General features: G+C 40.4%; 1 protein-coding gene across 2 annotated transcripts in view; it reads left to right on the plus strand.

The window, feature by feature from the left end:
- ACADSB (acyl-CoA dehydrogenase short/branched chain) overlaps positions 1-23,674 on the plus strand; it is a 41,673-nt gene extending 17,999 nt beyond the window's left edge. The window contains 10 exon segments of one of the 2 annotated variants that reach the window (NM_001261772.1): positions 2,765-2,924; positions 6,190-6,290; positions 8,963-9,169; positions 9,705-9,875; positions 11,543-11,668; positions 12,896-12,988; positions 15,754-15,843; positions 19,578-19,715; positions 21,593-21,692; positions 22,227-22,773. In NM_001261772.1, coding sequence (NP_001248701.1) covers positions 2,765-2,924; positions 6,190-6,290; positions 8,963-9,169; positions 9,705-9,875; positions 11,543-11,668; positions 12,896-12,988; positions 15,754-15,843; positions 19,578-19,715; positions 21,593-21,692; positions 22,227-22,297 — 1,257 coding nt within the window. In that variant the 3' untranslated portion in view covers positions 22,298-22,773. 2 annotated transcript variants of the gene reach the window in all.
- Positions 23,675-26,758: the final 3,084 nt, after the last annotated feature.

Here is a 26,758-nt window from a genome sequence, read left to right on the forward strand (position 1 = left end):
TCTTACCTTTTAAATTATAATTGTCTGTGTTATCATGTCTATGAATCTAAAATCACTGCTATGTTTTGAATGGTCCTATACTTTGTCAGTAGCAGTATTGAAACCAAGAGGCTCGCAGTTGTGTCAGTGGGAAAAATAGGTATTAATGTAAGATTCACTGACTTTTAAGTTTCTCAGTAGTGAGCTTTCTTTTTTTTTTTAAGATGGAGTCTCACTTTGTCGCCCAGGCTGGAGTATGGTGGCGTGATCTCAGCTCACAGCAGCCTCTGCCACCGGGGTTCAAGCAATTCTCCTGCCTCAGCCTCCTGAGTAGCTGGGATTACAGGCGCCTGCCACTGCACCTGGCTAATTTTTGTAGTTTTTAGCAGAGATGGGGTTTCACCATCTTGGCCAGGCTGGTCTTGAACTCCTGACCTCATGATCCACCTGCCTCGGCCTCCGAAAGTGCTGGGACTACAGGTGTGAGCCACTGCACCCGGCCCCGTGAACTTTCTTTTAAAGATAAACTTAGGTACAAAGGTGATATATTAACTAACAGACACACAGAATTCTGTCATGGATTTAGTGAAGTAAATAATCTCCCTTAGAAGTAAGAAATGTGGGCAATGTATTATAGTTTTTGAAATGTAGTAGGTAAGTTTCATGAGCCTTTTGTGAAGAAGACTAGTTGATGCATTCTTTCATTCATTCAAATATATATCAAGAACCCCATTCAAGGCTCCACCACCAGCCAGTGAGCAGACTTGGCCCCCATGCTTACCTCTCTTCCTTCTCCAGTTTCCAATTTTTGTTGTTGTTGTTTTGTTTTGTTTTTTGAGACAGAATTTCGCTTTTGTTGTCCAGGCTGGAGTGCAATGGTGCAATCTTGGCTGACCACAACCTCCATCCCCTGGGTTCAAGCGATTATCCTGCCTCCATCTCCCGAGTAGCTGGGATTACAGGCATGCACCACCACACTCGGCTAATTTTGTATTTTTAGTAGAGACAGAATTTGTCCATGTTGGTCAGGCAGGCCTCGAACTCCCGACCTCAGGTGATCCGCCCACCTCGGCCTCCCAAAGTGCTGGGATTACAGGCGTGAGCCACCATGCCTGGCCTCCAATTTCCATTCTTTCCCCGCTTTCTTCCTTCTTTCTTCGTGCCAGCTGCCGCTGACCATTCTCTCCCGCTGCTGCTAGCGGCATTCTTCCCCTTCTTGAGCCCCTTTGCACCTCGATTCTTACTTTACTTCTCCTTTATCCTTCTTTTTAACTCTTCCTGTCCATCTCATCAAGAAGAAAATACCTTATGTCCCCTTTGTCCTCCTTTCTAGCCCAAAGTTTTCCTGTCCCAACTCTGTCTTTAATGAGAAAAAATGTTCCATGCAACTTTGCTCTAAACCAACTCCTACTTCTGAAAACAAAACAAAACAATTAGCTAGGAAAATGGAGATGCATACCACTTTTCTTCTGACTGGGCCGATGTTTCTCGTTCCCAGGTGAATCCAGAGCAGAGTATGTCTGCTCCTAGGCACATAGTTGCAAAGATTGACCAACATGCAGCCAAGATTGACGGTGGTTTCAAACGCAGTGACTCGTGAACAGTTTCTTTTTCTTGACTTTTCAGTGTGTAATCAAAACTACTGAGAAAACATATTTCAGTATGTTACTGTGTTTGTTAAAGGATTTGGGACACTTGGAGCAGGAAGGCACTCTCATGGCGAGCAATGATGGATCGTTACTGTTTCTATTTCTCTGATGACCACCTCCACTTCGGTGTTCTTAGCAGCTGTGGTAGAAATAGTTATTACGGTGTATTGAGCTTTTACTATAGGCTAAGCCCTTTTTTTTTTTTTTTTTTTTTTTTGAGACGGAGTCTTGCTCTGTCACCCAGGCTGGAGTGCAGTGGCCAGATCTCGGCTCACTGCAAGCTCCGCCTCCCGGGTTTACGCCATTCTCCTGCCTCAGCCTCCCGAGTAGCTGGGACTACAGGCGCCCGCCACCTCGCCCGGCTAGTTTTTTTTTGTATTTTTAAGCCCTTTTATGGCTGGTCTTACTAATCCTCACAAAACTCCAAGAGGGTGGTATCTGCATTTTACAGGTAAGGAAACTGAGATTCTGAGAGGTTTTAACTAAGAGATTAAAAATCACTTGCCCAAGATCACGTAACTTAAATATCAGAAGCTAGGATTTGAAACGAGTTCTTTCAGACTTCAGAGCTTATTTTCTTAATCTTTATGCTGCCTATAAGATGCTGGAAAAAAAATTAGCCGCGGAAATTACAAAAGCCCGGCTGCCTGGGCTCACTCAGCACAGGGCAGGTATCTCTATGTCCTCACCAGCTCCCTGGGCCCACTCAGGGCAGGGCAGGTAGCTCTGTGCCCTCACAAGAGAAGGCTCTTGACAATGGTCAGTTTTAGACATCAGTGGTGTTATAGTTCCAGTTTCCCTTTCTAAAAAGTCAGTGAAATGTGAAGTACGTTGGAGAATGAAATCTTTTGAGAAAGTTCTGTCTCCTTGATTGGTAAAAGTTAATTATCTAGGAAATTTGTTTATTTAAAATAGCTCATTGCTGGATAAAGAAGGTATCACGTCATGTTAACAAACTAATTTGTGTTATGTTTAAAAGACTGAATTTTAAAATGCGCTAGGTTAAGTTTCCTTGTTTTGGTGACATGAAATATAAGAATGGGTTATAAAGTTATTCCCAAAGAAAATGATATTCAAGTACCTTTTAGTGTATGTGTATATATATGTTCCCTATTTAATGGGGGCTGTTCCTACAGCTAAGAAGAAATTTCCCAACTTGTTTGTCTTCTTGGAAGATTCCTCCTCATGTCTCAAAATCTTCCCAGTCAGAAGCTCTACTCGATATAACAAATAATGGATTACACTTGGCTCCCCTGCAAACACTTACAGATGAGGAGATGATGATAAAGAGTTCAGGTAAGTAAATGTATGAGTATCACCTTTTTCTCCCCAGACAGGATCTCTGGAGCACAGTGGCACAATCATGGCTCCCTGCAGCCCCACCTCTGGGCTCAAGCTATCCTGCTTCAGTCTCCTGAATAGCTGGACAAATGTCACCTTATTATTCGTCTGGTCATGAATTGGGTCTACAATATGAAGTCACATATGACAGGATTGAAAGATACGTTCATCTAAATTTGTGAATATAGTTTTTTTGACATAAATTCTTTTTGAAGAAAAGAAATGCATATCCAAGATTAAAATGACAGAATAAAAGGCTATGTAGTTAAAAGTGAAGGCTTTCCCGCCCATGTTCTGTAGTTCCCCAGTTCTTGCCACCTTGTTACCAGTTTCTTATATAGCCTTGCAGAGTTAGAAGTACATTTATATTCCACTTTTCTTTAGATAGTGGGTTTTTTGTTGTTGTTGTTTGTTTTTTTGAGATGGAGTCTCACTCTGTCACCCAGACTGGAGTGCAGTGGCGCAATCTCGGCTCACAGCAACCTCTGCCTCCTGGGTTCAAGCAATTCTCCTGCCTCAGGCTCCTGAGTAGCTGGGACTACAGGCACGTGCCACCATGCCTGGCTAGCTTTTTGTATTTTTTTTTTTTTAATAGTAGAGATGTGGTTTCACCGTGTTAGCCAGCATGGTCTCGATCTCCTGACCTCGTGATCTGCCCACCTTGGCCTCCCAAAGTGCTGGGATTACAGGCATGAGCCACCATGCCCAGCCTAAACAGTGGGTTTTCATACTTTATGTGGAATTTAAATTTTACTTTTATCTATGAAACACCTGTGGTTGAAACAGGGTGCCCGAATGAAGCAGAAGTTGTATACCACTAAACCTTAAAGCAGTTTGCATTCATTTATTTATAGGTATAGGTGTAGGTGTAAAATTATGATCTATTTAAAAATCCGTAGCAGAACATCAGAATGTTGTTCTTAGAGAATATGGATGGTAAGTGTATTCGTTTTCTATTGCTGGGTATTGAATCACTCCAAACTTAACAAGTTAAAACAGCGCTCATATAGTGGCTCACAGTCTGTAGGGTAGAAGTCCAGCTGGAGCAAGTCCAGGCTCAGGGTCTCAGAAGGTCAACATCAGTGTGTCAATTGGGCTGTGTTTTTGTCCGGAGCTCAAGGTCCTTCCAAACTCCCATGGTTGTATCAGTACGCAGTGCTTTGCAGTTGCAGGGCTGAGGTCTTGTTGCCCAGCTGGCTGTTAGCCAGAGGTTGTCCCCAAACTCCTGGAGGCCTCTGTATTCCTTGCCATGTGGCTCCCTCCATCTTCAAAACCAGTGACTGTCCCTCCCAGCATCAAGTCTCTCTCATCCTTAAAACATGTTTGACCAGAAAGAGCCCCATCTTTCTTCGGGGCTCGCCTGATTAGGTCAGGCCCCCCAACTGTCATCTCCCTGTTTTAAGGTCAGCTGATTTGGGAGCTTGATTGTACCTGTAAAATCAACTTCATAGCAGCACTTAGATTCATGTCTGAATAACTGAGAGAGAACATGTATACACCAGCGGCTGGGAATCTTGGCACTGTCTTAGAACTCTGTCACAATAAGTAAATTTCTTTTCTTTCTTTATTTTTTGAAATGGAGTTTTGCTCGTTTTGCCCAGGCTGGAATGCAATGGCACTATCTCGGCTCACTACAACCTCTGCCTCCTGGGTTCAAGCGATTCTTCTGCCTCAGCCTCCCAAGTAGCTGGGGTTACAAGTGCGTCCCACCACGCCCGGCTAATTTTGTATTTTTAGTAGAGATGGGGTTTCACCATGTTGGCCAGGCTGGTCTCGAACTCCTGACCTCAGGTGATCCACCAACCTCGGCCTCTCAGAGTGTTGGAATTACAGGCGTGAGCCACTGTGCCCAGCTAGTAAATTTCTTTTCCTTTGCTCCCTCACCTTTTAGATATGGTCTCAGGGAAGTGAGTTTGGGATGGCTAAGGAAAAACAGGGTGAGTCGTCAAATAGTTTTACATAAATCAAAGAATTTGCTTAGAGTATCTTGATTCTCTGTCTTCAGTCGTATTTATTTCTTTAGTACCCACCTAGTCTAAGCACAGAAGCAATAAAGATGGGCAAGAAAAAAAATCACTGCTTTTAAGGAACTCAGAGTCTAGTGGCAAAGACAGTCAAATAAAGGAAATAGTTTCAAAGTAACATGGTAAATGTCATGGAGGTATTTGGAGAGCAAAGCAGAGAATACCTGGAATTTGCTAGGTGTGGCAGAAGTGGGCTAAGGAAGCAGTCAGGAAAAGGCTTCTCAGAGAGTGTGGAGCTTGAGCTGTACCATGAAGGACAAAGTGCAGTTGGCCAGTTGGACAAGGGAAGGGAAGAGATTCTACATAATGGGAGTCGCCTGTGCAGAAACAAAAGAATACTGAAGCAAGCCGCATGCACTGAACTCTCAGTTTAACCCTGTTGCCTTCTCTACCGACTTGGTATTACGTTGGTAGTAACCCTAAGAAGGTATTTTCATCAAAATGAATTCTAAATGCATCTAAGTCTTAAAAACATTAAAAAATGAAATAGTGGTTTTCAACTGGGGCAGGCCGCCCCCAGAGGACATTTACCAATATTTAGGGACATTTTTGATTTGCCACAACTTAGAAGTGGGGATGCTCCTGGCAGCTAGTGGGGTAGAGGCCGGGATGCTGCTCAACATCCTGCAATGCACAGAACAGCCTCACAACAAAGACTCACTTGCCCCAAAATGTCCATAGTGCCAAGGAGGAGAAACCCTGTTCTGTATGACCACGCAGCTATGAAAAGGACCAGGTTAGATGGGATATGCTGACATAGAAAGATCATCAAGATATAGTTGAGGGAAGCAAGGCACACACCAATGTGTATCTCCTGATTCCTATGTGTGAACGTGCGTGTGTACAGGTAAGTATAGATGATTTTCAAAGAAAAGTTTTCAGAAAGAATACATAATAAATTTAAAATTAGTGACCGTTGGGTAGAGTGGAGCATGGCTTTCGTGTTTCATTTTGTGCTTGTGTTTTTGCACCATCTACACATATCATTTATTTTGTGATGTCATCAAGAGTTACAAAGGGATATAGGGAACTACACCTTTCTCTGTTAAAAAGAAAACTTTATAAATTCTATTTTAAAAATGTAAGAAGGGTACCTGTGTATATTTTAACTTAGTTAAAATGTAAAATTTTGTCAGCAAACTATTAATGTGACTGTAACTTTAACATAGACTTACCAGTAATTCTTTTTCCTACAGTTAAAAAATTTGCTCAGGAACAAATTGCACCTTTGGTTTCAACCATGGATGAAAATTCGAAAATGGAGAAATCAATAATACAAGGATTATTTCAGCAAGGGGTATATTTTATAATTCTTCCAGTTTCAAGCTTTTATAAAAACATTTTGGTGTTAAAATATAGGCATATTTTTAAATTTAGGGACTGTAATGATAGCACAATGAACCCTTCATTTCCTAGTCAAAATTATCTGTTTTCTTTTTTTGGTTGAAATCCTACTTAATATTTATGTACTTAAAAGTTTTTAAACATGGAATTAACATTTTGAATTGGAAATGCTATATATTTTAAGGAAAAGTTTGGAAGTAAGATGGTAATTTATTTGTACCTTTAGACCAGTGGTTCTCAACTGGGGGCAGTTTTGCCCTCCAGGGGACATTGGGCAACGTCTAGAGACATCTTTGGTTGCCACAGCTGAGGTGTGCTACTGGCCTCTAGTGGGATAGAGACAAGGCATGCTGCTCAACATCCTGTAGTGCACAGGACAACTGCCACAACAAAGAATTATCCAACCCAGTGCCACCGTGAAGAAACCCTACTTTAGATAGTAACACTTCATAGCATAGTTTATATTCTACCTGAATCTCTATGTAAGTGATAAACTTAGAAGCAGAGGTGATACATGAATTCCACATTAAGCAGGCAACAGATTCCCATCTTTCCAAGTCACATAGCTCTTTAATGGAAATACAACATATGAAATAGATACAAGTAAAACCGCTCTCACTGTGATAGGGGGAGAGGCTATTAGCATAGGGGCTTCTAGAAGAACATTTTTTAAATCACCACACTCATCATTTCTCACTTCTCCAGAGGTATAAAATATTTATTTTTTTATTTTTAATACTAAAGATGTCCCAGAACAAGGTGGCTGCGATTCAGAGCCATTGGCCTAAATCTTGTCTGCCATCCAGTTTGAAAAATAACCATTGCCACTTAGCTAGATAGTTTTATTTATTTCTGTTTTAAAGCAACCAGCTTTTTTTATACCGTGTGTAGTAGCGATTCTTCCATCTTTCTTTTAGCAGTCAAACTCTTGGGAAAATGGAATCTTATATGGAGTCATTGTGGTCAAACAGGAGGCCGATGTGGAGAAGAGATGGACTCTGTGAGTCCATTCCTCAGCCCGGTTTTATTTCTATTGCTTGCAGACCCTCTAGGCTTCTGGAAGCAGTCTCACAGTTTCACAGCGTGAGATCTCCCCTGTGCTGGTGGTTTCTGCAGCGGGGCTGTCTGCAGAGTGATGCATTGCCTGCACCCTGCTACTCATCTCCACAAACCGCTGCTGCGCAGATGCAGCCTCACCTGCCTCCTTACTCCCATTGTCATGGCTTTTTGGCATAATGGCTTGCAAAAACAATATTTCCACTTTGGGAGAGATTAGTGACTTTTTTAGAGAAGCAATGTCTCTGGCATCTGCTCAAGACATTGTAATGAGGTAGCCAGAGTGCCCTACTCGGTCCTCAGGCAAACCCAGATCCTTCCGTTCTTCCTCATTTCTGGTTTTATCACCATTCAGTCACTCCCATTTCTGGTTGTTTTCCTGTTGTAGCCCAAAATGTAACAGCCACAGCCCTGACTGCAGCATAGTGTGACTCCACGAATGTCTAGAGAGAGACTGAGAGAATTATCCTTCTATTAACAGCGGTGGGCCTTGAATTACACAGGCACACATTCTCTTTGTGAAATTGAGAGTACTATGTGAGCTTCAGTAGTGACAGAACGGGGTTGTTGGAAAGGCTTGGCTGGCACTGGTCATGTTTACAGGCACCCGTTCTTTGGCTAGTGTGACTCTAGCAAACACCACCACCTCTGCTAACCATCCTGAACTTTTGAAGGTGGCATAAAAGGAATGGTCATTCAATTATTAACCTGTCGAAAAAGTCAAGGTGAAAGAACCTGACTGGAAGAAACTTTGCCGAATGAAACCGTAGACATTCCCATTGAGGAGTAGGCTATTTTCTTCTGTTTCCTTATTACATTGAAATCAGCATAAGGTGAGTAGGGCATGTTGAAAAACCAAAACTCCACCTACCTTCTTTAAGCAGGCAACAACAGTTCTTAGCAAGAAAGGTCATCTAAGTATTTTTATATAAGATATTTTCTCATTCCATTAAGCTACACTTTAAAGCATTTTACCTCACATTATTTTTTGAATCCCAAAAGGAAGCAAATGATGGAATATAATTTTATCCTTTTCAAATATACAGTTTCTGTTACAGATTTTTTTGTTACCTATGGAAAAATTGCCATACCAAATTAAAATAAAATATACATACAAAATTTTAAAATTAAGAATAAATATGGTGGCCAGGTGCAGTGGCTCACACCTGTAATCCCAGCACTTTGAGAGGTTGAGGCAGGTGGATCACCTGAGGTCGGGGGTTCGAGACCAGAATGGCCAACATGGCAAAACCCATCTCTACTACTACTACTACTACTACTACTACTACTACTAATAATAATAATAAAATTAGCTGGGCGTGATGGTAGGCACCTGTAATCCCAGTGACTTGGGAGGCTGAGGCACGAGAATCACTTGAACCCGGGAGGTGGAGATTGCAGTGAGCTGAGATCGCACCACTGCACTCCAGCCTGGGAGACAGAGCAAGACTCTGTCTCCAAAAAAAAAAAGCAAATATGGTTACATTTGATTTTTTAACTTGTTCTTGCAAGAAATTTCCCCATATAAAAATAGCTTTCTTAATCTATGTTGCCTTGTTTTTTCTTTAGTTGATGGGTATTGAAGTTGACCCAAAATATGGAGGTACAGGAGCTTCATTTTTATCCACTGTGATCGTGATAGAGGAATTAGCCAAAGTTGATGCATCTGTGGCTGTCTTTTGTGAGGTCCAGAACACACTCATTAACACAATGATTAGAAAACATGGAACAGAAGAACAAAAGGCCACCTATTTGCCTCAGCTCACTACAGAAAAAGTGAGTTGAGATAAAGTGTTGATCTAATGGATCTAATCTTTAATAAGTTTACAATATTTTCAGGAAAAAAGTAGCTGCAATGTTGACCTTACTATCCAAGACCACAGTGCAGTATCATTAATTCAAGCAATGCTCAATAAATTAATGCTGCTGGAAAAGTACACTCTACCTCTTATTTGCCACTTGGAAATTTAGAAAATAATCATCAGATAATAAAATTATTTCTTTTTGTCCTAATTATATTTTCTAATACCTTTGTTGATGGTTTCATTTACATTGTGATGTGTTTCTACTGTGATTATTAAAATCAATTTCAATGAGTATGTGTTCGTACGTCTTTAAGTTTGTCTTGGACAAATAGGGTATATTTTTGGAAAATAATACTTTCAGAACACCATTGCTATTTTCATAAATATAGGCTTTTTTAAAAAGCAGCTAAAGATTTGATTTACAAATGTCCATTTTTCCGTAAGTATTTGTTATACAGAGTATAAATACAGTTATTAATTTGGACATTTTTTTATCCCATATGTAGGTAGGAAGTTTCTGCCTCTCAGAGGCTGGAGCAGGTAGTGACTCATTTGCTTTGAAGACCAGAGCTGATAAAGAGGGAGATTATTATGTTCTCAATGGATCAAAGATGTGGGTCAGCAGTGCTGAGTACGCGGGGCTCTTTCTGGTGATGGCGAATGTAGACCCTACCATTGTAAGTTTGAAAACGAAATTTCTTTCTTTTTCCAAACCCCTTCTTTTCTCTTTCTTTATCTTTTCCTCCTTCTGTTTCCTTTTTATGACTTCATCTTGAACTCTTTAGTCTTCTCAGTACTGAAAATGTCAGACTTGAGCTGACCTTTTTTTGCTTTATTTATTAATCTCCTAAAGTAAATATTGTTGACAAAATTATTAATTAGAGTCGGCCCACCATATCCATGGATTCAGCCAACTCCGGATTGAAAATATTTGGTAAAAAAAAAAAAAATTCTGCAAAGTTCCAAAAAGTAAAACTTGAATTTGCTTTGTGCCAAGTACCATGTTGAATTCATGTGAATAAAGTGATGTGCATGCATTATATTAGGTATCAAATAATCTAGAGATGATTTAGAGTCTACCGGAGCATGTGCATAGGTTATATGCAAATATTACACCATTTTATATAAGGTACTTGAGCACTGTCAGATTTTGGTATCCATGGGGGGTCCTGGAACCACTCCCCCACAGATATGGAGGGATGACTGTTTGTGGAGGACCAGTTGTTACTTATCTCCCAATGTGTTATATAGTAGGCTAATCTTTTTTTTCTTTTCCTATTTTTTTTTGATGTGGAGTCTCGCTGTATCCCCCAGGCTGGAGTGCAGTGGTGTGATCTCACCTCACTGCAACCTCCTCCTCCTGAGTTCATGAGATTCTGCTGCCTCAGCCTCCCAAGTATGTGAGACTACAGGTGCGCACCACCACGCACAGCTAATTTTTGCATTTTTTGTAGAGACAGGGTTTCTCCATGTTGGCCAGGTTGGTCTCGAACTCCTGACATTGGGTGATCTGTCTGCCTCGGCCTCCCAAATTGCTGGGATTATAGGCGTGAACCACTGCACCCGGCCCTAATCTTTAATTTTGTTGAATTTCCAATTTTCCGTTTAGTAATGAAGAATTTAAGTACCTATTTAGTACATTTATTTTTAAGAATACTTTATTCAGTTGGAAAATAGACATATAGCAAAATGATAAATACATTTTTTCATCGGTAATTACAGTATTTTCACTAATGTAACAATTGAATTAAATTGTTAAAACTTTTTTTCTTTTTTTTTTTTTGAGACGGAATTTCTCTCTGTCACCCAGGCTGGAGTGCAAGGCCATGATCCCGGCTCACTGCAATCTCCGCCTCCTGGGTTCAAGCCATTCTCCTGCTTCAGCCTCCTGACAAGCACCTGACACCACGCCCAGCTAATTTTTGTATTTTTAGTAGAGACGTTGTTTCACCATGTTGGCCAGACTGGTCTCAAACCCCTCACTTCAGGTGATCCGCTCAACTCGGCCTCCCAAAGTGCTGGGGTTATAGGCATGAGCCACCATGCCCGGCCTAAAACTTTACATAGTAAAATTAAATTGAGAACATGGCATTCTCATGATTATATAATCGTGTAATAATAATTTTAATATTTATAATGGCCTCTGAAAAAGTGAAAGAAATGGTAAGGTTCTTGGATCTCATGTCCTCTAGTTGCCCTCGTTTCATAATGCCCATGTTGCAATTCTGAGTCCGTTAGTATTTATTACTAAAGTCCATTTGTAGTTTTCTTTTTACTTAAACTCTTTAGAAACAAGGCGTTTTATAAATCCAAGTGGTAATAGCGTTTTAAATCTTCTTTTTAGGGATATAAGGGAATTACCACCTTCATAGTAGATCGTGATACTCCGGGCCTTCATATCGGGAAACCTGAAAACAAATTGGGGCTCAGAGCTTCTTCCACCTGCCCATTAACATTCGAAAATGTCAAGGTGGGTGTCTTAGACTAATCAGTAAAAGACTGATGTGAAATAAGCCTTGCATGGAACCACAGGAGGTGTGCAACACAGGTGTCAAAATATTAAGTGGCTATAAGCACACGCAGGAGAGTATGTTGTAAAACCCTGAACAGTGCTCTTTAGTCATGACCAGACAAATGTACTTTTCACAAAAGTGGAAACCTTTCTGCCCAGAAGCTGTCCTGGGAAGCAAGTGTCAAGAATTCATCCCGTTTATGTTTCATAACTTACGTACTCTGACCATGTGTACTTTATGAGCTTGAGACTTGTGAACCAAACGGGGCTGCAGAGAAGGAAGTCTGGTGTCAGTGCACTAAAGGCCACAAGATGGGGGTGTTGTTCAGTGAGAGCGGAAACAGCCAGGCTATTAAACGTGAGCAGCAGCAGATCGCGGATGTTAGTGCTGGTGCTGTAGAACTCTCTGTAGGTGGGGCGGGTGGTGTCGGCTTTTCCACCACTCATCACAGAGCCTAATCTTTTTTTTTGCATAGCTGTGGGGAGCGAGGGGGAGGATGTCTTTACAGATGTCATTCGGGCTTCACTACTTCACCCCAACCGTTTTCCTCATTCTTACTTTCCCATTTCTTTCTCCATTCTTCCCTGCTCACTCCCCCAACTACCCATGTTTGTAAAACTAAGTATAGTTTTTTATTATTCCTAATTCTTTGTGGTTTTTTTGGACTGTGAATAAGCATTTTCATCTGTTTCTTCTCTCTTCCTCTTTCTCTTTCTTGTGCATACACCTGTGTACACACGCACACACACACATGCCCCACAGTTGATTTTTATGAGGATGAATGGTCTCAACAGCAGAAAGGCTTACTACACTTGTTTTTGCAAGTATTTGCAGATTTTTGTAGTTCCTAATCTGTTATCTTACACTGTAGCCTACAGATAAGAATTGGGGGGGGAGTATTAATTTATGTTATTGATGAATTCTATGAGATTCCCTTACTCTGGATTCACTCATCCATTCAATACCTGTGCAAGGCTCTGGAGGATGCAGTCATGAACAGCATGAACTTGAGTCCTTTTCCTCAGAGAGCTGTGGAAAAACAGTGTAGAGGGAGACAGAGATGCCAGCAAGTTCTGTGAGACAGCTAGCACACGAATTGGGAGGCTATGCCTACTTACAAATACATAATCAAAATGAATCGTGTAAAATGAAACTGAGAAATAAGTGCACATTTGTATTTTCAGGTTCCAGAAGCCAAGATCTTGGGACAAGTTGGGCATGGCTATAAGTATGCCATAGGGAGTCTTAATGAAGGTAGAATAGGAATCGCTGCGCAGGTAAGTCCAATGTAAACTCTTCCTTGATGCTAGTCAATTAAAATGTGAAAAGAAAAAAATGCAATGAGACCAGTGAAAATTTGGAAGCTTGTGGACACAAGATGGCATCATTCCCTTACATGAGGGATAGAATGGCTTCTGATTATTTCTTTCAAATTCCCTTTTGGTCAATTATGTCAGTGTCTATAGAACCAAACAATGGCCTGGTGGTAACAGTATTTCTGCTTTGAGAACATTAAAGTATTATCTAATACCTGAACCAATAACTTTTAAAATGTATTGTAAATTAAATATGGCACTTAAAAAAATCTACTTTTCAAAGCATGAAATTCATTCTGGAAGGAATGTTTTACATTAGGGATAAATAATATTCATTCCACTGTGTAGTAAAGATCTCTTATCTATAGTTAATAAAAGATTTGTTGCTTACTGTTTTGCATGTGAAAACTGGGCAATGTTTTTGGCAGCACATGAAATAAAATAGCCACAGTTAAATAGATATATAAAATGAGAACTATTCAAAAATTTTTTTACCAAATTTGGCTTTTATAATGCATATTGTGTTTTTCTATTAAGTGATATTAGTTATTTTCCAGATTAACAAAATTAATAAGGTCTTTGGCTTAACTATAGATTGTGTCATTTTTGTAGAGAGTGTGTGTGTGTGTGTGTATATATATATATACACACATATATATATATAATTTTTTTTTTTTTTTTGAGACAGGGTCTCGCTCTGTTGCCCAGGCTGGAATGCAGTGGCACGATCTCGGCTCACTGCAAGCTCTGCCTCCCGGGCTCACGCCATTCTCCTGCCTCAGCCTCCGGAGTAGCTGGGACTACAGGTGCCCGCCACCAGGCCCGGCTAATTTTTTGTATTTTTAGTAGAGATGGGGTTTCGTCGTGTTAGCCAGGATGGCCTTGATCTCCTGACCTTGTGATCCACCTGCCTCTGCCTCCCAAAGTGCTGGGATTGCAGGTGTGAGCCACTGCACCCGGCCTTTGTAGAGTATATTTTTAATCAGTGATTATACAAAACTCAAGAACTTAGAGCTTTTCAAGTTTGAAGATGTTATATATATATTAGCTATTGGAATAAATATTAGATTATTACTCTAGATTTTTTTCTGCTGCTGTTACTTTGCTAACTATTTTTAGACCATAACTTAGTCCAGTTTTCCTACAATGCTAGACAGTGCATCACTAAAGAATATTGTTTTATCAGTTCTCTTAAAAGTTTTTCTGTGATTCAACTTAGTTAGAGATGACATTAAAAACTACAATACTAGATCTCATTTTTTTCAGACATATAAATAATATAGATGTTCTGGCAATAAAATACACGGCCTGGGCTTCAGTCTAATTACTCCAAGTTATCTAATAACCTAATTAAAAGTTAAGGTCAGGTAGTTACTATGTCAGTGGATGCCTTTGAGAGGAAGAGGCACATGGAGTGTAACAGTGAACTGAAGGCATCTGTCCTCGAAACCTTGCAGGCAAAGAGAATTCAGTTTTTAAGTGTTTGTAGTAGAAACATTTTACTAAGGTAGAAAAGCCCATTTTGATGGATAACTGATCATTTCAGCCTTCATTTTAATATAGGGTATTATTTATGTACAAATTTTAGCTGTAAGGGTATAGTGACATCATCTTATCTCACAGCCAAGAGTGCAGTGAGTCTGCTGTGTCATGTGAATTTGGGGTTTGTGGTTTTCTTGTGCCTTTAATTTTTAACATATTATTCTGTTTTCTAGGGAGTTCAAAATAAAAGACTAAAAGAAAATGTGAATGAATACTAATGAAATAAATTGATAAGTTTGCTGGGCATTTCCCCCAAAAGCTTTTGCTATTGATTTTCTAAAACCATAATTTGACATAATTAGATAGTGATTTAATGGCTACCTAATGTTGACACTTAGAAACCGTTTCTAAGCTTGAATCATATAATAGATATCAAAGTTGGTTAGCAGTGAGACAGTTCAACTAAAATTGTCACCATGTCCTGTGTAAATTAATGTTTTTTACTAGATGCTTTCTATGCATTGCTTTCAACCCTAGCTGTATATTAAGTCACTAAGGAGTTTTATAAAGTTGAGCTTTAGGTCACACTCCTCCACCTACTCTACTCCCAAGATTTGGATCCAGTCATTAGGCCTGGGTGTCAGTATTGTTTTAAATCAGGTTCCCCAAATGATTCTGTGGTGCAGCTCGGGTTCAGAACCACTGCTCTCTTATGTTCTAATGTCCTTCCCATTGAAGCTCTCATTAATCCTAATCATATACAAAATAGACGGGAAGGTACAAAGTTAAGACGTGATCTTCCACATTTCACTTCTAGAAGAACTGGAGGGAGTTCCTCTACAGTCTTCAAGGCCAGTTCTGAGCAAAACTTGTATGGCTCATTTTATACCTGGAGAATCAAAGCTTAAAGAAGATTCCTAAAAAGTAATCTTAACCTGAAAAGGTTGTGAGGTTGTGTGGACACAGCCTTGGTGGGAGATTTACCTCTGCTAGAATTAAATATGCTCATATTCACATGAAATCACTCAGACTTTTCTCCCAATTATTGGAAGTTCAGTTCTACAAATGCAGTGGGCGAAGATGTGTTATGAACACACACCTCACCACCTCAGCATCTCCAGTTCTTCCCCTACCCCAATCATTCCATTTATGTTTAGAAGGAATTCACAACTTGGATAATTAAACTTGTAACAAAGTAAGAAATTCTGATCTTTTTCTTTCTTTCTTTTTTTATCTATTAACAGATGCTGGGACTGGCACAAGGATGTTTTGACTATACAATTCCATATATTAAAGAAAGGATGCAATTTGGCAAACGACTGTTTGATTTTCAGGTGTGTAATTATTAAGGTCTTTCTGCTGCGCTGGACTTCCCCAGCTTCCTGTTAATGAAGGGCTGTGTTGAAAGCCATTGAGGGAATCCCCTCAGGGGGATTTTAATGGGAGATGGGTAGGGGAGGAAGGAATAGGTCTCAGGGAGTGTACTTGTGAATACCTTGATCTTTGCCAAGGGCAGAGGAGTAGTCCTTGAGGCCAGGCTGTGGTGCGATTCAGGATATCCTGGTGAGCACTATGAAGCTGTCTCCTCACTGCTTCAGAAGCTCAGGGCAGGGGTCTGGAGTCAGACTTCCTGGATTCAAATCCTGGTTCTTTCACTTACTAGCTTTAGGCCTTAGGCAAGTGACCTCATTCTAGTCTTAAACTGCCTCATCTATAAAATAACGATAAAACTACTTACTTACCCAGTTTTAAATGAGGTATGTGTAAAGTGTTTCACACATTGCATGGGTATAACAAGTGCTCAGTAAATGGTAACACTTGTTATGGGCCCCCATTCAGACCAGAACCATATGGTAATCCTCAGAGGACTGTACTTTGACACCTACGTCTCATGGAAGACACAGTTTGCTGCATTAAATACAAATGAGGTGCTCTCAGTCAAGCACTTGGGTAATACTGGTTTGGTCCAGTGCCGTGGCTTCTCAGAGTTCCCCAGGCAACCTGGGGATTCCTTGGTGGCAGTGGTATTCTTCCTGCCCTCCTTGAGGTCTTGCCAGAGTGGGGGCAGCCTGGAGTGGCAGCTTACCAAACCTTTTAGGCAACCTGAAGGCATGTCACCTAAAATTCCAGAATAATTACTTTACATGGTTGCAAAACCTCCCTTAAGCAGCTCTAGGCTCCAAGTACAATTTCTGATTGCACTGCTAGCTGTCACATTGTATTGTCTTCAGGTTTATAATAATGACTAGGCCTCATATGAGCACACTCAGGTTGCACATGTGTAGAGATACGAGGCTGTGGACATGCACAGTCATTTCAAGACCCAGAAGGACTGAGCATGGCAGGCCCGGCCAGTGCCTACCGCAGCCCATGCTGTCATTCCCATCTTATGCCTAGGAACCCGAAGCACATGGAAGCTGAGTTCCCAAGGTCATAAAGCTAATATGGTGCCAAAAGTAGAGGTATTTTTTGGTCTTGGCCTCTAGTCGAATTTTTATTATACTAGAGTACTTTCTCAGAGCCAGCTACCACAAAGATTGCAGTGAAAGAGACAGAATGTAAAGGTTGTTTTGAAGGGAGGCTTTTGATCTTCTTTATGCACAGGAAACTGTGTTCTTGTGCATATAGATAGACAGATTGATAGATGGAAGGGGTCAGGTATACTAACAGGTATAATCATAATGACATCTTTAGAGATGCCTAGTAGGGGTAGTTAAAAGAACACTTAGATTTTTTAAATTCATTAATTAATTTATTTTATTTTATTTTATTTTTTTGAGACAGAGTCTCGCTGTGTCACCCAGGCTGGAATGCGGTGGCGTGATCTCGGCTCACTGCAAGCTCCGCCTCCCGGGTTCACACCATTCTCCTGCCTTAGCCTTCCGAGTAGCTGGGACTACAGGCGCCTGCCACTGTGCCTGGCTAATTTTTTGTATTTTTAGTAGAGATGGGGTTTCACCGTGGTCTCGATCTCCTGACCTTGTGATCTGCCTGCCTCGGCCTCCCAAAGTGCTGGGATTACAGGCGTGAGCCACCGCGCCCAGGCTAATTTAGTTTTTAAAAATTTTGTGGGTACACAGGTACCCACAAACATTTATGGGGTACATGAGATGTTTTGATAGAGACATGCTATGTGAAATAAGCACATCAAGGAGAAGACATTTTGATCTTAAAAAGCAACATTATTATAGCTGTATAATGCTTTGATTAAAGTTCGTAGAGTTTTTTCTAACACGTCATCTCATGTTTGTTTTGCAAGCATTTGTTCATATCTTTCTGACCTCGAGACTACATGGTCCTTGAGGGTAGAGACCAGCCTATTCATCTTTATTAATTTCAATTGTTTATTCAGTATAAATTTATTTAGCATGTTCTCCATGCCAGGCCTTGTGTTCACAATGTAGTTAGGGAACGAGTATTCAGCAATGGTGAGTTCTTGTAGAGCAGGAGACATGCGTCAGTCACTTTCCTGCCTCTCTCAGTACTTAATGTGGCAAATGGAATAGACAGCATGGATGGTGACTGTCGGTTTAATTGAACTGAATGTATTTTGCAAAAATAATCAGAATCTCTGAGTTCCACATAAAAAGCCAAACTCCTAGAACAGTGATACTTGTATAGAAACAGACAAATTCACTGATGGAACAAAACAGAAAAGCCGGAAATAGACCCATGCATATATGCAGATTTGATGTATGATAGAGATGGCATTACAGATCACCGAGTGGGAATATTCCTTCTGTGTGAGAAAATAATGAAACTGTATTCCTACCTCACACCATACACCGAAAATAGATGTCACATGTAAAGACATAATGTTAAAAGCAAAACTTTAAAGATTTTAGGAGAAAACAGAGAATATTTTTATAACCTCATAGTAGTAAAGGTTTTTGTAAACAGACACAAAAAGGACTAATCCTAAAGATAAGATGGGTGGTAAGATTGGTAAATTTTTTTCCTGGAAAGATGCTATAAAGTGAAAAGATAAATCACAGGGGAGAAGATACTGACTCTGCACATAGGTTTGTGGGTGTTTAACTTACTATTATGCTTCATAGCCTACATATATGGAACATCGTCTTTTTTTGTACATATGAAATTGTCATGTGTATCACATATTTCAGGAAGAGAAAGAGAAGAATCTGTAGGGTATTAACGAACAGTGCTGTTTTTCTCCAGCTTGTCCCTCCCTTTTGTTTAGGAAAGGCCATTCCTGGGATTCGTGTGTGATTGCCTTAATCAAGGTTCACTGTCTTAATATTCACCACACATTATTATAATTATTTAATTGTCTGTTCTCCCTGCTGGACTATATATTATAAATCATGAGAACAAGGAACTCTGGCTGTACTGTTCAGTGCACTGCCTCCGTCACACTCAGGGCGGTGCCTGCCATCTCAGAGGTGCCCAGTAACTATCTGGGTGGATGGATAGGTTAGGCATGAGAAACATTTCAGTTTGTAATAAACATCTGTGCCTGTTATTTCCAGGAAATTGTTTACAAATGTTAATGTTTGTATTCTGGCTCACTAAGTTAACTGTTGTTTCTTTCATTGGCAAACATTTAGTGTGGACCTAATCACCCTCTAAAATTTCAGGGTGGTAGTAATTGGTGCTTCATATATTCTTCATTGCTTTGTAGCTAACATCTTTTAATACCTGGAAGCCATATGCAAAATCAAAATTTTCTTAATTCAAGCAAATAAAGAATATATTCAAAGTTTTGCTGTGCCAGGATTTAATTTAAGCTCAATTTTGATCAAAAGAGAGTTGAAATAATTATTAAATGTAACAGTCAAGTGTCTAAACCTAACTTTATGATACTTTACTATTTAAATCTTGATAATCATGAAGAATTTGAAGTTTTTCTAGGAAAAGAGGATTTAACGTTACTTATAATGTCACATTTCATTTTAGATTACAAATTTTAAAGTGTTTAAAAGACATGAATGTGAATTTCCTTTGGGGTATATTTTGAGTCTGTCAGTGTTGTGTATCTAGGCAGGACTTTCAGGTTGAGGTGCTTTTTTAAAATCATAATTCTCTAACTTGGGCCTGACTGTTACAGGGCCTCCAACACCAAGTGGCTCACATGGCCACCCAGCTGGAAGCTGCAAGATTACTAACATACAACGCTGCTAGGCTTTTAGAAGCTGGAAAGCCATTCATAAAAGAAGCATCAATGGCCAAATACTATGCATCAGAGGTAAGAAAAAAAAAAAAGGAAAAGAAAAAGTAATTTAGCCTTCTTTTTTTTTTTTTTCCAGATATATACTTATTAACATTTTCTCTTGGGATTGTTGATTGTACTTTGGTTGTTTTTCAAGTTAAGATAACATGGCCTCTTATTTCTTGTAATAGAAAAGCAAAAAAGGAAAACTGCCGTAGGAAAACGCTTGAATTCTGTGAGGTCTCAATGATTCGTTGAGTAGCCCAGCTCAGCTAGACCACCCATCTCAAACTGCCGTAGGAAAACCTTCAGTTCTGTGAGGTCTCAATGTTTCGTGAGTAGCCCAGCTCAGCTAGACCACCCATCTCAAATCCATGGCTGAGCCTCCTCTGAATGAGGGTGTCATGCCTATGGTGTCAAGTTCAGGCAAAGTGACTGCCGTGGAAGATGATGGGTCCATCATATGAACAAATCAGATTTAAAACACCAAGAAAAGATTGTCCAAAACTTTGTACTCATACGTTGGCTTTCTATAGCTAACACATTAGACTGTGGCTAGAGAATTTAGCCAAATCATTGGGCAGCTGTTTCGCAGCCTCAGCGGTATCTTACTCATTCCATGGCTTTAAATTCTCATTTAACCTCTCCAGCCCATAAATTTAAATCTCCTGCCTCAACTTCTTTCGGAATTCCAGACTAACATGTCCAACTTCTGCTTTACCATCAGAACCTGAGCGTCATCTTGACTCCCTGCTTTCCCTCACCCCACACATTGAGTCCAGCATCATCTCTTGTGAATTCTACCCCCCAGATGAATTCTACCCCCAAAAGATTCCTTGAATGGTGTATTTGTCTCCCTCTCCACTGCCACATCTGTACTGCAGTCACCTTGCTGCTCTCCTGGTCCCTGGTGCTTCCTCCCATCCAGCCTCTCTCGTTTTTCAAAGTGGCAGCGAGGCCATGTCACCTTCCTGCTTGAAACCCTTCAGTGGCTTCTCACAACAAATGGAACTCTATCCGTACTAGATTTCAATTGCTGCTATAACAAATTACCAAAAAGTCAGGGACCTAAAACAACGCAATTTCATTTTCGCTCACTTCTAGAGGTCAGAAATCTGAAATGGGTCTCACTGGAATACAGGGGCTGCCTTTCTGCGGTTCTAGGGGACAGTTGTTTCCAGCTTCTAGGGGCTGCTGACATTCCTTGACTTGTAACCCCTTCCTCCATCTTCAAAGCCAACAATGTGGTGTGTTCAGATCTCTCTCTGACTCTGCTTCCTGCCTCCGTGGTCATGTCACCTTCCATGACTAACTCTCCTGCCTCCTCCTTTTCCTTATAAGGACTCCTATGATTATATTACAGCCACCCAGATAATTCAGGGTAATCTCTCCACCTCATGTCCCTACCCACATCTGCAGAGTCCCTATTGCCATGGAAGGCAGCATATTCACAGCTCTGAGGGATAGGATGTGAACGTCCTTGAGGGGCCATTCTGCAGGGTCTCTCGCTCCTCCATTCTCTGTTCACACTTCACCCCAGTCCCAGCCCACTGGTTGTCTCAGGGGCTGGAAATTGAAGAGTTCATTCTCCCCTTGGAGGCTTTCCACATGTTGGGCCTCAGCTTGAAATGTCCCCTAGCTCATCCGTTACGCCCCCAGTAAACATTTCCTGAATAAATGATATCCCTCAGCAGGCAGATTCACGTGAACAATGCTCTAATTTCTTAAGAAAATGGGGATTTAGTGAAATGGTATGGAGAATGGGACTGAAGAGACAGTGCTAGTTTAAAAGATAACTTCATTCCTTCCAATGCCACTAACAGTGAATCCCTGTTGCTGAAAATGTTATCCAGAAGTGTTTATTATGTAGAAGTTACGTGATTTCAGTGTGTAATTGCACTTGCTTTTGGTAGATTGCAGGACAAACAACCAGTAAATGTATCGAGTGGATGGGGGGAGTAGGCTACACCAAAGATTACCCTGTGGAGAAATACTTCCGAGATGCAAAGATTGGTAAATAGATATTTATTTTTATTTTTATTTTGTTTTATTTGCCTCTGTAGGTATTTTGGCTGCTTTATTTGTCAATTTTATCCTAGGCAAAGGCAATTTTAATTTCTTCAGTATATGTTTATTGGCTGTCTTTATGGGGCTGGATTTTTTTCTTACCTTGTCCTTCAAAAAAAATTGTTCTTTTTTTTTTTTTAGATATCAAATTGCCTTTTTAAATGTCTCAACAGGTTATTTAGTAAAACTGCCACAAGTAACAGTCTGAGCTTATGCATCAATTGTTGAAGAATCAAAATCTTCAACTTTTGATTAAACTTTAGTCAGTTTAATCCTGATCCTGGACATCAAAAAACCAAATGGAAAATTGTCATCTCTTAGTCAAAATTACTCTGTGAAATAGTACTGTATTCAGGGGACATCAAGTGATGTGACTAGTAACTGTTTTATAGCAAGTGCAGAGGTGATGTTTATAGAGCTATTTCTTGTCTTAACTGTGTGCCAACTCCTCATTGTTCCTTCTGCTTCCTTTTGCTTAAGGTACGATATATGAAGGAGCTTCCAACATCCAGTTGAACACCATTGCAAAGCATATCGATGCAGAATACTGACGTCTGTAGGAGTGGGACCCCTCCCTGGTGTCACTGCTGTAAAATTTTAAACTGTTGTGTCTTGTTAGGAGTAAGTGCCTTGCATGGGAATAAACTTCCACAGCATTCAAATATTTTACTGAAGCCCTTAGTCAGGGTCCTGGGGGTTGGCCTTTTTGGTTTTCTCTTTTCAGGCTGTTTAACTTAGGCACAGGAGATCCACTTTTAAACTTGGGAAATAAGCACCTGTATTTTTTTCCAAAACTGTTTTTAAAGCTCTATACATATATATATTTTTTAATTTGAGACGGAGTCTCACTCTGTCACCCAGGCAAGAGTGCAGTGGCATGATCTCAGCTCACTGCAACCTCGACCTCCTGGGTTCCAGTGATTCTCATGCCTCATCCTCCCAGGTAGCTGGAACTACAGGTGTGCACCACCATGTGTCACTAATTTTTGTGTTTTTAGTAGAGATGGGGTTTTGCCATATTGCGCAGGCTGGTCTCAAACTCCTGGCTTCAAGGGATCACCCACTTTGGCCTCCCAAAGTGCTGGGATTACAGGGGTGAGCCACCGTGCTTTGCCGGATATTTGTATTATCATTCTAGTTTCAGAGTATACAGAAATTTCATCCCATCATTTTGAAAAATAAAGATATCTGAAGTACAACATTACTTATAGAAATAGTTACTTTGTACTCCTTAATCTTGTGGCATCAGAGGAATATTTGTTATGTAGTAGGCAATTTTTATCCAGTACTTTATAGATTCAACTCTAAGTTGCAAGTGAGGTCAAAACTCATGAAAATTTATTTAGAAAAATCTAAAAATTCTGGTTTTAAATATGAGAATCAGTGGAAAATAAGGGTATAATTTTGTAGGTCATATAATTGAAGAAAATATTATTTTAACAATGTAAAGCAATATGATTTGTTACTATAATTAACCTGTATAAAAGATACATTTCATGGTGGTTTCAGTAGGTCATTTTAAAAACCAATGTGCATTAATTTTCAAGTATAAGGTTTAAGTAATTTGATTGAATAATCAGAAAATATTCAATACAGTGTTGGAATATTCTGTCATGCACTATTTTTCCATTGACAATTTCTGTATTTTAATTGAATACAGTTTCTTCAGTCATGGTTATTGCACTTTATCCTGAATAATAATTCAGAAATTGGGTTTTGGTTCAGTGATTCTCAAGAGAAAGATCTCTTGCCCATTAAGAAGTGTATCAAAATCTCATAAGAAATGAGGGAAAGAAGAGGGCTGTAGAGTTTGAAAAAGTATATTCAATATTAAAATAATTTTATATTTGGGAAGGCAAAAATGAATCTATTGTTTTGCTATACAGGTTATAAACAGGCAAAATCAATAAAATATATACCTGGTTGTATTAGTCTGTTTTCATGCTGCTGATAAAGACATGCCCAAGACCAGGAAGAAACAGAGGTTTAATTGGACTTAGAGTTCCACATGGGTGGGGAGGCCTCAGAATCATGGTGGGAGGTGAAAAGCACTTCTTACACGGCGGCGGCAAGAGAAAATGAGAAAGAAGCAAAAGTGGAAACCCCTAATAAACCCATCAGATCTCGTGCTTATTTACTATCACAAGAATAGCACGGGAAAGACCGGCTCCCGTGATTCAATTACCTCCCCCGGGTGCCTCCCACAACATGTGGGAATTCTGAGAGATGCCATTTAAGTTGAAATTTCAGTGGGGACACAGCTAACCCGTATCATTCTACCCCTGGCCCCTCCAAATCTCATGTCCTCACGTTTCAAAACCAATCATGCCTTCCCAACAGTCCCCCAAAGTCTTAATTCATTTCAGCATTAACCCAAAAGTCCACAGACCAAAGTTTCATCTGAGACAAGGCAAGTCCCTTCCACTTATGAACCTGTAAGATCAAAAGTAAACTAGTTACTTCCTAGATACAATGGGGGTACAGGTATTGAGTAAATACAGCCATTCCAAATGGGAGAAATTGGCCGAAACAAAAGGGGAACAGGGCCCATGCAAGTCTGAAGTCCAGTGGGGCAGTCAAATTTTAAAGCTCCAAAATGATCACCTTTGACTCCATGTCTCACATCCAGATTACGCTGATGCAAGAGGTAGGTTCCCATGGTCTTGGGCAGCTCCGCCCCTGTGACTTTGCAGGGTACAGCCTCTCTCCTGGCTGCTTTCATGGGCTGGCGTGGAGTGTCTGCGGCTTTTTCAGGCGCACAGTGCAAGTTGTCTGTGGATCTACCATCCTGGGGTCTGGAGGACAGTGGCCCTCTTCTCACAGCTCCACTAGGTGGTGCCCCAGTAGGGACTCTGTGTGGGGGCTCCAACCCCATATTTCCCTTCCACACTGCCGTAGAAGAGGTTCTCCATGAGGGACCTGCCCCTGCACCTAACTTCTGCCTGAGCATCCAGGCATTTCCATAAATCTTCTGCAATCTAGGCAGAAGTTCCTAAACTCCAGTTCTTGCTTTCTGTGCACCCACATGCTCAACACCATGTGGAAGCTGTCAAGACCAGGCTTCTGCCCCATGAAGCCACAGCCCAAGCTGTACGTTGGCCCCTTTCAGCCACAGCTGGAGCAGCTGGGACACAGGGCACCAAGTCCCTAGTCTGCACACAGCATGGGAACCCTGGGCCCAGCCCTTAAAACCACTTTTTCCTCCTGAGCTCCCAGGCCTGTGATGGGAAGGCCTGCCAGGAAGTTCTCTGACATAGCCTGGAGACATTTTCCCCAGGGTCTTGGGAATTAACATTAGGTTCCTTGCTACTTATGCAAATTTCTGCAACCAGCTTGAATTTCTCCCCAGAAAATGGATTTTTCTTTTCTATTGCATAGTCAGGCTGCAAATTTTCCAAACTTTTATGCTCTGCTTCCCTTATAAAACTGAATGCCTTTAACAGCATCCAAGTTGTCTCTGGAATGCTTTGCTGCTTCAACATTTCTTCTGCCAGATACCCTAAATCATCTCTCTCAAGTTCGAAGTTCCCCAAATCTCTAAGGCAGGGGCAAAATGCTGCCAGTCTCTTTGCTAAAACATAACAAGAGTCACCTTTGCTCCAGTTCCCAACAAATTTTTCATCTCCATCTGAGACCATCTCGCCTGAATTTTATTGACAATATCGCTATCAGCATTTTGGGCAAAGCCATTCAACAAGTATCTAGGAAGTTCCAAACTTTCCCACATTTTCCTGTCTTCTTCGGAGCCCTTCAAACTGTTCCAACCTCTGCCTGTTACCCAGTTCCAAAGTTGCTTTCATATTTTTGGCTGTCTTTTCAGCAATGCCCCACTCTACTGTTAGCAGTTTACTGTATTAGTCTGTTTTCACACTGCTGATAAAGACATTCCCCAAGATTGGGAAGGAAAAGAGGTTAATTGGACTTACAGTTCCACATTGCTAGGGAGGCCTCAGAATCATGGCGGGAGGTGAAAAGCACTTCTTACATGGTGGTGGCAAGAGAAAATGAAGAAGCAGCAAAAGTGGAAACCCCTGATAAACCCATCAGATATCATGAGACTTACTATCACGAGAATAGCACAGGAAAGACTGGCCCCCATGATTCAGTTACCTCCCCCTGGGCCCCTCCCACAACCTGTGGGAATTCCAGGAGATAAATTCAAGTTGCAATTTCAGTGCAGACACAGCCAAACCATATCACTGGTGATGCCACTTCTTCAGTATTAGGGATTCTCAGTCAGAAGAGACCCCGTCTGTGGTACACTTCCTGAGTCCCCTCAGGAGGAAGGTGGACAACAGAGAAATGAGAGTTTTGATATTTTCTGAAAGAGAAACATGCGTTAGAGATGAAAAATGTTCCCAGGCTCATGCAGTTGCTTAGAATAATCATTACTGTTAAATGAGAAACATTTTAGTACTTTAATGAGAGGATAATGTTTATTTAAAAAACCTGACATCTCCAGAGTAATTTTGCTTTGCACATTCATGTTTATTGACGTGGACTAATTTCTATAATGCAAATCAGAGTTAAATATTAAAAACTGTGTAAATACAATTGACATAGGAATTATATTAAAATATTAGGAAGAAACAAGGACAAATTTAGACCTTGAATCCAAAGAGATAAAGCCTCCTTGACTTTCAAATGGAGAGATGATGAAAACCCACTCATTCAGTCTTTCAGAACAAAAAGACCATAATCTGATAAGAGTAGGAGATGGATGAAATGCCCTACAGAGGCCTTGGACATCTTTAATTTCTGTGATTATGTGAAAGAGGTGGACTTTACAGATAATGGAGCAGAAGCCAACATTAGTAAAAAGAATCCCAACTTCTTCCTGTAGAATTAGAAACACGTGAAAGTACAATAAACCTCTTGTTCCAATTACCAGCATCAGAGAGCTTCCCATTTGCATCTGGACCTTGAATTTATATTTATTGATCAAGTTCTAATTTGTATGTATATTTTGTGCATATTCACAAATAACAGTTAAAATTAATTATGTATTATAG

Source organism: Macaca mulatta, chromosome 9, assembly GCF_049350105.2.
Source record: "Macaca mulatta isolate MMU2019108-1 chromosome 9, T2T-MMU8v2.0, whole genome shotgun sequence".
NCBI classification, from domain to species: Eukaryota; Metazoa; Chordata; class Mammalia; order Primates; family Cercopithecidae; genus Macaca; species Macaca mulatta.